The sequence below is a fragment of the Tamandua tetradactyla genome, chromosome 5 (assembly GCF_023851605.1).
Source record: "Tamandua tetradactyla isolate mTamTet1 chromosome 5, mTamTet1.pri, whole genome shotgun sequence".
Lineage (NCBI taxonomy): Eukaryota > Metazoa > Chordata > Mammalia > Pilosa > Myrmecophagidae > Tamandua > Tamandua tetradactyla.
This window is the reverse complement of record NC_135331.1, coordinates 102019311-102031708: the sequence shown is the minus strand read 5'-3', so window position 1 is coordinate 102031708 and position 12398 is coordinate 102019311. Positions and strand designations below refer to the sequence as shown.

The 12398-nt window shown below is 38.5% G+C and overlaps 1 protein-coding gene across 1 annotated transcript in view; it reads right to left on the bottom strand.

The window, feature by feature from the left end:
- The window catches only part of CDC5L (cell division cycle 5 like), an 84536-nt gene extending 72630 nt beyond the window's left edge, over positions 1–11906 (bottom strand). Inside the window, exons 1-5 of the mRNA XM_077161954.1 lie at positions 11631–11906; positions 9567–9670; positions 7780–7941; positions 5451–5578; positions 3638–3737 (exon numbers count right to left, since the gene is read on the bottom strand). Coding sequence (XP_077018069.1) covers positions 3638–3737; positions 5451–5578; positions 7780–7941; positions 9567–9670; positions 11631–11675 — 539 coding nt within the window. The 5' untranslated portion in view covers positions 11676–11906. The remainder of the gene's footprint in view (positions 1–3637; positions 3738–5450; positions 5579–7779; positions 7942–9566; positions 9671–11630) is intronic.
- Between the last annotated feature and the right edge of the window lie 492 nt (positions 11907–12398).

Sequence of the window (12398 nt, the reverse complement as noted above, 5' to 3'; positions counted from 1 at the left end):
TGGTTACTTGGGAAATAGTTATTTAAATCCTCACCTCACACTATCCACCAAAATAAATTCCAGTTTTGAGTTAAAGGTACATACAAATATGCATAGATACATACATGCATACAAAATAAACCCAAAAGAAAAACCAGAAGGAACTGTAAGTAAATACGTATCTTATCTCTGGCTAGGAATGCACTTAATAATAAAATTGGAAAAATTATTTGCAATTAATATTAGGAATAGCTAGATATAAAAGAATCTATGTAAGATAAGAAAGAAAAATATTTAATTATAAAAAAAAAGAAAAAAGAATCTATGTAATAGTTTCTACCCCCAGGGGGAATATAACAAAAGGAAATAAACAGTTCACGAAAGAAAAATACAAATAGCTAAAATGAAAAAAGGCTAATTACTTCACTAATACTTAAAGAATCACAAATTAAATCAGCAAGTATCACTTCTGCATAACTAATTAATAGCATTCAGTTTTTTGTTTTAATGGTGAGAATGCAAAAAGCAGACATTCTCATGCATTAGCTCTTCTCAAGAGGAATATGGAAATACGTATTAAAATCCTTAAAGTTTTCACATCTTTTAACCTAGCAATTTCACCCCTCAATATTTAACTAAGGAAATAAATAAGAACATGAGCAAGGACTTAGTTATGAGATAGTTCAACAAGCACTGCTCTTAATAATGGATAACCAGGGCAGGCCACGGTGGCTCAGCAGGCAAGAAAGCTTGCCTGCCAAGCCAGAGGACCCAGGTTCGATTCCTGGTACCTGCCCATGTCAAAAAAAAAAAAGATAAAATAATGGATAACCAGACAACTATCTAAACAGCCAATAATTAGAAATTAAAATGGGTTAATAACAAAGCTATAGATTATATTAAAGGTTGTAAATCTACTCTGAAATAGAAAGATGTCCAAGACATACTTCTGAGTAAAAAGGAGGCTGTAAAGAAATGTAAACATTACATGCATATCTGTATCTGTCAGTGAATACCAGCACAGGAAGATGTGAAGGATGCCCGCCAAAATATTAACAGTGATAATCATTGAAGGAATTTCACTTTTGTAATTGTAGTTTTCCATCATGCCACAATTTCAGTGACTCACTGATGAGGCAAGTTATTCACAATACAGAAAGAGGAAAAATCAAACAGTATATAGGAGCAATTTCTGGCATGACAACATGAGGAGCTCCAGGAACCTGCTGCTAAGCAAAACTAACGAAAATTATTTAAAAAAAAAAAAATTTAACCCCTCTCTGGAGAGGATCCTAAAGGTCTACAGCAAATTATTAAAAATAATAAAAAACATTTATTTCAGAAAATCTACTAAAACTTAGTGAGAAAAGCAAGAATCTATAGCATCTGAAACACAACTTGCTCCTTCCCGCTTCAGTCCCAGCACAGGGAGATATAAACTGTACTCTGTCAGAGGACCAACTTTCCCAGGCAGGGAAGGATGTGAGCATATGTCATCCTGCCCTCATCTACCTGTTGCAATGGCTAAGTTCCAAGTGAATGCACCCAAGAAATGGGCGTTTCCTTCTTCTACCTAGCCCCCACTTGTCAGATACAAGTTCTACCACGGGCAGCATTGCTGAGAATACTGGGGCTCCGACCACCCTTACCCTGCATTGTGGGACAGAGGTTCCACACCAGGAGAGGCAAGCACAGAAGATTTGAGACTGCTGCCCCTCATCCCCACTGAGGACTAAGCAACAAAATCAAGGGCATCGCTCAGAAAGACGTGCACTACTGTCCCTGCCCCTATTTCCAGAGCCCAGAGGGAAAGCAGAACCTAAAACAGAGAGCTCTAAATCTATCCCCAAAGGAACTGACTTCATCTGCAACAGAATGTGTCAGGAGGGGTGAGGAGGGGGGTGGGGGAAAGAATGATAAACTTCACTAAAATAATCCACTAAATAAATAAATAAGCAAATAATAGCAAGCCCCTGATGGGGAGAGAGGCATCAGTACCCACAGTTGCTACAATATAATATCTAAAATGTCCAGTTTCCAACAGAAATCTACAAGACTTGCAAAGAAACAGGAACAGATGACTCTCACAGGAAAAAAGCAGGCAACAAAAATCACTTAGTAGTGACCAGCTATGGGATTTAACAGACAAACACTTCAAAGCAGTCATCATATGTATGATCAAAGAACTAAAGGAACCCATGATTAAAGAAGTCAAGGAAGGTATGATGGCAATTTCATATCAAGAAGAGAATACTAATGAGATAAAAATTATAAAAAAGAACCAAATGGAAATTCTGGAATCAAAAAGTACAACAATTAAAAAGAAAAATTCATTAGAGAGGGTCAACAGTAGATCTGAACTGACAGAAGAGATTATGCAAGCCAAAGAAAGAAGAAAAATGAACACAGCCTCAGAGAAACATGGGACACCATGAAGTGCACAAACATATGCATAATTGGAACACCAAAAGGACAGGATTGAAAGGGGCAGAATAAAATATTCAAAGAATATCTGAATATTCTTACTCATTACTGGCTGAACACTTGCCAAATTTACTGAAAAACATTAATCTAAACATCCTGGAAGCTCAAAATAAACTCCAAGTAGGATAAACAAAAATAATCCACAAACAGGTACATCAAGTTAAAATGCTGAAAGCCAAGGACAGGGAGAAAATCCTGAATGTAAGAAAAAAAAATGACTCATAACTTACAAGGGAACCCCATTAAGATTAGTAGATGACTTCTCAAAACAGTACCTTGTCTCGGTTTCTGCTTACTCTGTCAGGCCAGCCATACTCCCATTATAAATACTTTAGGCTGGTGATTAGCCAACTCTGCCAACAAGCACCTCAGGCATGAAATTCTTTATCCCAGGATCTGACATTTCAAAGCCAACACTGGGGAAGCCATCAATAATGCAATACTATTCATCAGGTCAAGAAGCACTTCCCAGTCTGAGGACCTCAGAAGGTAGCTATGTAGGCCAGAGAGGCTATTCCAATAGCTAAACCCCCAAAGCAATAATCTATATCCACTTTATCTTGGTTTCAGGATTATTAGGAACAATGTCAATCACATTTCCAACTCAAAGGAAAAAAGAGGCAGAAAGTGGAGAAAATCCTGGCCAACACCTAATATATATATTCACTTTTTAAAATAAAAATTCACAAATTTCTGTAAGAGCCTAAAATTCAGTTCAAGGCTCATTAACTCCACGTTCAGTCAAGTTTCCAGTTTCACAGCCCATTCATGCCCAGCACTAATCAAGGAAAGTAACTAACTGGCATCCATGCAAAAGTCACACAATCTTATGTGTCCTCCAGCCAACTAACTCCAAGATGGTTTACAACAAATGAAGTCTCCTATGCTAGCAGAACAAACACAACATGGTGATCTGTCTGGATATTACTTCTGCAATGTCTTACAAAAAAAAAAATAAATAAATTTATAGCTGTATTTTTTCTATATTCAGAAATGTTAGGGAAAAATATATAATACCTTTTCAAAGGAATAAAGAAGTTACAGAATATTAGCAAAATAGGCATTGTACAATTCTGATTATTACTCACCTAACAAAGTTAATAAATCACGCACTTTTACTGGCCCTATGTGATGCATAGATTAACTGTTGAACCATGGATGGAGGTAATCATACCTTGCTTCTTCCAACTGTTTCTCTCTTGCTTTCCTCTTGGCCTTCTTTCCCTGAGTATTAGCCAGGCGGGCTCTAGCTTCAGAAAGCATCTCAAGCTCATCTGCAAAAATAAACGGAAGAAAAATCCAGTTCTTCTCCAACAGATGCAAGACATAAAAGAGGCACTGAGTGTATATATATATATATATATATATATATATATATATATATATATATATATAAGACAATTCAAACATTTATAATATTAAGCTATTTCTAATGGTGCCAACAACCACCCTAAATACCCTAGTGCTTAAGACAAGAAAAAACATAAAAATACTCATATGGTGCAAAATAATGGAAATAGCTTGAGTTCTGAAGTCACAGAGACCTAGAATAAAAACCAGATCCAAAACTGGTACCATTAGTGGATCTGTGGATCTGGTGGGATAGGGGTATGTTGGGAGTTCTCTGTATGGGTTTGTATTATTTTTTCTTTTGCATGGGCAGGCACCAAGAATCAAACCCTGATCTCTGGCGTGGCAGGTGAGAACTCTGCCTCCTGAGCCACCATGGCCCACCCAAGGTTTGTATTATTTTTCCAACTGTCCTGTAAGTTTGCAGGTATTTCAAAATAAAGTTAAAAGAAAAAACAGGCTCACCACTTGCTAACTACATAATCTCCCTGAGTATATGAGTATGCTTCGTCATCTATAAAATGGGAACAACAACTTCTACTTTGCAGGGCTACCGCAAAGAGCCAAAATAAAATGAAAAACATTAGAGTATCTAGTAACTATTCCTCAAATGGTGGCTATGATAATAATCATATTCTTCATATCAGGATATAAAAACACGGCATAAATTAGACCTATTATAAAGACTATCATTTAATTATGAGGGAATTGTTCTTTTCATTACATTTTTCTTCTCATAACTATTTCTCCTCAAATACATTTTCCAAAGCTCTCCAAAGTAGAATTATAAATTTCATTACTGACACCTTAGATCAATTTCTATACAAGGCTATCCAACAAAATCACATGGGAACTTTTTAAAAATGCAGAATCCAGGATTGCCACCCAGACCTACTGACACTATCTCCAAGGGAGGCCTTATTACCTATATTTTAAAAGGTTTCCTATGTGACAATGATGCAGCCAGCCTAGCCATAAACTACGTCTGAGAACCATTACCGACAAACTTCTACATTTTAAAAGCTCAACAAATGCTTCATTACAACTCTGTGAGGTAAGGTAGTATTATTATTATTCTCCATCTGGCAGATAAATAGCTGAAACTCAATACAATTTATTTAAGACCAAATAGCTAGTAAATTACCAGACATGGGTCTAAAATCCTTTCATGTGATTGTAAATTTACTGCTTGACAGAATCATCTTAAATGTCCATCATGGTCTTGCAGTATTACCTTCTCATACAAATTAAATAACTTGCCTAAATTGAAAGAAGTAGTTAGTAGAAGGACTGGGATCCAATATTCCGACTTGTTGCCTCTATCCATGGAATGGCAATGAAAATACATGATCTTCAAGGGTTCATCCCTAGCTTCTACAAAATCTGCCCAGTAAATACTACTGGGCCTAATTTATTAAATGAATTGAAGAAAAAAGATAAAGAGGCACTGTACAAAAAAGAAACCACTCTTTAACAGGAGAAAGCATAGACATATTTGAAAAGAGACTTAGTACAACATATGCTGATAGAACTGGATTCTAAAATGTCAGGAGTTTAGACAGGAATTAAAACTTTAAAAAAGACCTGAGGAGTTAAAGGTTACCAAAAAAATAAACTCCTCACCATCATTCACTTACCCTCATCCATATCAATTGGATCAGGCCGTGCTGGTTTAGTTTCTGGATTTGGATCTATTTCTCCAGGTTTAAGTTTTCGTGGATCATCTGTTGTTTCTTCTTCATTATCTCTTTGAGCAGCTTTATCCCTAGAAAAGAGCCCAAATCAGTCAGTCATACTATTACACTATTTATTCTAAGAAATTACCAGATTTCACAACTGACACTTTTTTCCAAAATCCCAAGCAATGGGTATAAATAAAATAAACTATTTCTACTACTGCCTCATCTGAAAGAGATGGAATATTTTGTTCGTAACAGAGACCATCAGGAGATAGAAACAGGGTAAGATATTGGATAATTGGAGCTGAAGGGATACAGATTGTGCAACAGGACTGGATACAAAAACTCAGAAATGGACAGCACAATACTACCTAACTGTAATATAATTATGTTAAAACACTGAATGAAGCTGCATGGGAGAATGATAGAGGGAGGAGGGCTGGGGACATAAACAAAATCAGAAAGATAGATGTTAAAGATTGAGATGGTATAATCTAGGAATGCTTAGAGTGTATAATAATAGTGAAATGTACAAGGTACAACTTCAAAAATGTTTTTGCATGAGGAAGAACAAAGGAATGTCATTATTGCAGGGTACTGAAAATAGATGGTAATTAATATTTTAAAATGTCACCTTCTGTGTGAGACTAAAGCAAAAAATGTTTATTAGTTACAAAATTTATATTTTGACTAGTGCATTTCCTAATATAACTTATATGGATAGTTTGATTGAACGCCATAAGTACTTGGAATCTCAGGTAGGACACGAGATTTTGCTGGTTTGTCCAGAGTGATGCCCCGATGAATCCCAGAGTGATTCGATCAGTGAGTGGAAAAGTATCTACAAAGCCCCATTCGGGAAGTGGTGAGAACGGGGAGAAATTCAACTTCCCCAAGTTGAATTCTTGATATTCTCACAAGCAATGTGGACAACCAAAGCTATAGGCTGAGCCCCCAGTCTCAGGATTTATTCATATGAAACTTAACCCCACAAAAGATAGGTCGAGCCTACTTAAAATTTAGGCCTAAGAGTCACCCCCAAGAGAGCCTCTTTTGTTGCTCAGATGTGGCCCCTCTCTCCAGCCAACACAACAAGCAGTCTCACCACCCTACCCCTCTCTACGTGGGACATGACTCCCAGGAGTGTGGACCTTCCTGGCAATGTGGGACAGAGATCTTGGAATGAACGGAGACTCAGCATCAAGGGACTGAGAAAAACCCTAAAATGAGCTGAGACTTAGCATCAAAGGATTGAGAAAACCTTCTCGACCAAAAGGGGGAAGAGTGAAATGAGACAAAGTGTCAATGGCTAAGAGATTCCAAACAGAGTCGAGAGGTTATCCTGGAGGTTATTCTTATGCATCAAGTAGATATCACCTTGTTATTCAAGATGTAATGGAGAGGTTGGAGGGAACTGCCTGAAAATGTAGAGCTGTGTTCCTGTAGCCATGTTTCTGGAGGATGATTGAATAATGATACAGCTGTCACAATGTGACCGTGTGATTGTGAAAATCTTGTGTCTGATGCTCCTTTTATCTACCTTGGCAACAAACGAGTAGAACATATGTAATAAAAATAAATACTAGGGGGAACAAATGCTAAAATAAATTTAGTTTAAATGCTAGTGATCAATGAAAGCAAGGGGTAAGGGGTATGGTAGGTATAATCTTTTTTTTATTTTCTTTCCTGTGTTCGTTTTATTTCTTTTTCTATTGTCTTTTTATTTCTTTTTCTGAATTACTGCAAATGTTCTAAGAAATGATGAATATGCAACTAAGTGATGATATTGTGAATTACTGATTATGTATGTTGTTTTATTTTGTTTATTTTCTTAATTAATAAATAAATTTTTAAAAAAAATTCTCTCTAGTCTTAGTGAGTATTTCCATTCACTATATGACAGAGGAACCAAGCAGCCCCTAAATAACAAATATAGTACAGGCATACAAATGAAAAAGCTATTAATAAAGAATCATAATGTCCCAATGGTTAACTCTCAGCACTGTGACTGTGGGTGATTTTTTTCTCGTTTACTATTTTTTCCCCAATTTTATGATGAAAATGTATAACCTGTATACATTTTTTATTATTTTTTTAAAAATACATAATAGAAGACAATTTTGATCAATCACATAAGATTTGGAAAAGTATAAAAGCCAACAGCTTTTAGCTTCTTTGGCTTTACTCAGATCTGTAATTAAATGTTTAAAGACAAAAAATGTTAAAAGCCTATTCGCCTCTTACAGAAGATATGTACATTTTACACTGCTTTTGGAGATTCACTTACAGAAGAAATTCATAGTGCTCTAGGCACTGGGCAGCTGTTCTTCCAATGATCGGAGCAATGGTCCTCCACTGGGTTGGCATCAACTTAGCCAAGTGCAAGAGCTTTTCCTCTTCTTCCCTGGACCATTCTGTTTTCTTAATGCTTGGATCCAACCACTCATACCTATTAAAAAGATACCATTTTATACATTAATCAATCATCTAGCATGACTAGCCTATTCATTAGAATACATTGACATATAGTATCTGGAAAATATATGCTCTTATCCCTCAATTAGGAAAGCTGCTCTTTCTACAACAGAATATTCTGTTTTGTTAAACTCTGCCCAATCAAAATTTCCTATCTCACCAAACCCCACTGTATTTTTTTTTGGAAAGAAAGACAGAGAAGGAAGGAAGGATGGAAGGAAGGAAGGGAAACATCTTTATTTTTATTATATTTTGTTTGTTTGTTTTTTTTACATGGGCTGGGGCCGGGAATCGAACCGGGGTCCTCCGGCATAGCAGGCAAGCACTCTTGCCCGCTGAGCCACCGCGGCCCGCCCCACCCCACTGTATTTTAATAATGCAAGATATTTAATGCTTAAAAAAGTTAACTTCACTGAAATCATATACTTCTTTCTCATCTATCAATTGTTTTTATCTATTCTATATTTTTATTAGCAGTCTTAAAATTATTTAGAAATAAGACAATACCATCTCATATTTTCGAGTGTTTCTAGTTTCATAGCATTTCTCACGCTTTGATTCTCACAACTTCTTAATTCTTTAAGCACTTGACTTACACTTATTAAATGCTTTTCAAGGTCAAAACATCCTTTTTCAACATCCTAAACACAAACAGATGGCTATATTTACTTTGTTTTGGTATGATTTTGAATTGAGGTAAACTATGTCATCCTCTGTCTTTCCTAATATCCCACCCACCCACTATTTCTTCCACTCTTTTAAGCCAGATGAGAGGCTGACAAGAAGGATATAACCCATACAAAATATTGCTCCTGCCTTAACTCCACTCAGAGAAATGGAAACCTGAGCCATTTTTTCAAGGTGAGGACCACCTTTGAATTCCTATCTATACATTCTGTAGCTTTCTGCTTCCCAGGTGCCTAGGAAATTAGGAACAATCCAAAATATCATCCTAGCACCACATCGGTCAACTGTGGCACCAGACCACTTATGCCAAAAACACACGTAAATAGCTTAATGTGTCTACTACCCTGTGATTTAAAAGGGGCAAAAAACCACAGGTGTAATACTGGCTGATCTTATGGTTTGGGGGTGGCAAATATTTAATATTTCAACTGTATTATAAGGAAACTCACCTACTCTATCTAAGCTAGCCTAGAAAATTAACTGTCATAATTTATTTCTTTGGGAAAATATTTTCTAAACAACCAATTAATGAACTTTTGGAACGCAATCCATTTTATAAGCTGAGGCCCATTTGAACTTAAAAGTAGATTTATCTTAGACTTTTCAAAACCCTCTCAAGCATATTAACTCATTTGAGCCTTATAGCTCCGTGAGTTAGGGCCAACTATTATTACCAATTGTAAGAAAATGGGGTAAGGTCAGAGGGTTAGAAAAACGACTTACCTAAGATCACAAAGGAAGCATGTGACAGTGAGTCTAAAATTCAAATTCTCAACTCCTACATCATACTTTCTGTTATACCACCTTTAGTAAAGTTCAAAGAATAACATTTTTCCTCATCGTGATTAACTTTTCACTCATTAACTGGCACACAGTTGGTATATAACTTTCCACTCATTAATTGGTACATACCATCTAGCTTTGCACTGCTTTGCTGATTTTCTATGTAGTAGCGATGCAATCCTAGACCACTGGTTTTTCCCATATTTCATAACCGCTGCTTTTAAAATTTCATCCTAAAAAAATTGTCAAAGAAAGAGTATATTCAATGACCAAACTCCAAGGGAGAAAAGACAAAATTGACATTAACTTTGAGTATCTGAAGAACTAGAGAAAAAGAGAAAGACACACACAAATGGTAAATTTTAAAAAAAGTTTAAAAACCTCAGAATCAGCAAGCAAGAAATTAAGATGACAATCCCTCAGAAGGATATCCTACCTTTCCTCCTGCCCATAAATTGAGAGTGGAAACAAACCCACATGAGAAACCCTACTTGGTAAAGATTAACAAAAAATGTGCTCTGATGTGTGACTATCATTCTCTTCAATGGGTATAGCTCATCCACTCATTCACTTAAAAAAAAACATTTCATAAACACCTACCTCATGTCAGGTCTTGTATACTTGGAGAAAGAACATTAAAGGGGACACATGCCGGTGCTCAAGAGCAAGGAAACTCTGGTGAATACCTTCCCCACATTCAGGCTTTCTGCATTCAGCTCACCCATGGCACTTCCTTTCTAGCCCCTTAACCCCCATATAGACCCAAGAATCCACATCTCAGGTATAACCTAAAAATTAAGCATTTCTCCCCCCACCCCACCACTCAGATCACCAGTCACCAGACACTGTTTCACCAGGGTACCTATTCCCATACGGATTCACCAAACCCAGGGCAGTTTGACAGACTAAGCCACAGACACCAAGGATGATGGCACTATGGATGAATGCACTTGGGGCATTTTACTTTCACGCTTTTTTTCCCCCACATTAGACACTGTGCTTGACCATCCACTCCCTCCCCCCACCTCCAAAATCATGAGGTAAATGAAAAAGACTGCAGGGTTTGACCACTGCATAGGGATCATGCTGTCTGATTTTGTACATCTGTTTCTCCCCCAGAAGTCATCTCTTCTCCAATTTAAACAATCTGGTTCCCTCAGTACAAACTGTGAGGCAGGCTTTTCACTGCCTTTATTTGTTACTTTGCTGTACTTAAACACAAGGACAACTAAATACATATAGCAGTTATCTACTCTATTAGATTCATTCAGCAAACATCTGCCAAATAACCTACTTCATAATGCTTACTGCCCTAGGTCCTAGGGATACCAAACCTGGTCCTGTCCTCCTGCAAGGTTTCAAAAGAAAGAAGTGGCACTTATTGAAAGGCTACTGTGTGCCACTCTGTTAAGCGTTCCAGATGTATTAACTCATTTAGTCATCAAAAAAAGTAATGTCATCCCCATTTAGACCAATGAGAATACAGAGGCTCTGAGAGGTTAAGAACTCACTCAGCATCACACAGAAGGATGCGATGTTTACAACAGGACAAAGCAAGCTATAACAAACGTGTGCAAGAAATGCCATGAGACCACCGGGAGTGTCAGGAAGATAAGGAAGTGACACCCTTGAGCTCTGTGGGGAGGACAGATGGGTTATACGTGATAAAAGACAACCAAGAGGGATGTGGGCATAACGGACTCTTCCAATCTGGCATTCATGCTGCTACACCTCTGCAAGGAAGTCAATGAAGGCACAAAGTTCTTGGCCACAACACTTCTTTAATTTTGCCTCCTTCTGAATATCAAAGCGAGGCGTGGGTGAGCAGACTGAGGGAGGAGGATACCCCAGAAAACCAACTCTAGCTGATGTCCCATCCCTCCTCCAAACTGCGAGTTCCTCCAGGACGCGAGGGGCGCGTCCTCAATTCACAAATGTTCACTGAAGGCCTAACAAGTGCCTGGCAGTGAGCTCGAGGCTGGGTAGCCCGCTGATTAAATCACAGTCCCCATCCTTGCGGCACGTAGATAACACTGGGAGGGACACACGGTGACTGCCCAGAGGGTCAGCCGACACGCTGCCCCCCAAACACACCCCGCAAGGAATCCTCCTCGCCGCCCTGACCTCTGCGCGCGTGCGCACAAGCGGCCGGATCGGGCGGAGGGCAGCGGACGGCGGGAAAAGGAGACTCACCTCGGTATTTCTCCACACTCCCCCCTTGATCATAATTCGAGGCATCTTCGCGGCGAAGAGTCTCGGCAAACGGCCGAGATAAGCTTCAAAGAAGTACTAACGGTGCTGCGGCCACGGGACCCAGTGCCGCCACTTCCTGCAAGCGCGACCGTCTGCTTTGAAGAGATCTGCGCAGGCGCAAGAGGAACTAAGCGGAATAGCAAATCTCGCGAGATCTCGGGTGGCAGAAAAGAAAAACACGCTTTAGTCAAGGAAGACTGACAGAAACCCATCAAACGACTCTGGGCAAAGCGCTCCGCACTCACTACTGTCCCTGACAAATTAGATCTTGCGAGAAGCCGGAGGCGGAGAGTGTCCGGGAACGTAGCGATGGGATTGGCCAGAACGTCACCCAGGGGCGCGGCGGGGCGTATCCGGGTAGAGTTTCAGCCCAGTCGGTAGGTAGCGAGCCTTGCTAAATTGTTACTTTGGCACTTTATTCGGCAATTCGTTAGTAGGAATTCATTAACAGAATATTAAGGGAAAGGCAACAGTTTATTTAAGCCTCAGTTTCCTAACCTGTGAAATAGAGAGAATAATGAAACCGACCTTGTGCCAAGGAATAAATGAAACAAAGTACATACGCCTAGCACAGTTCTGATACATAATATGTGACCGAAAAATGACAGCTATTATTAAAAGGAAAGCAATTGCAGCCCCACCACCCCCAAGTGATCAGTGGTTGCCCCAGAAATCCACAGAAATATCATGTCAGTTTTTCATTTATCA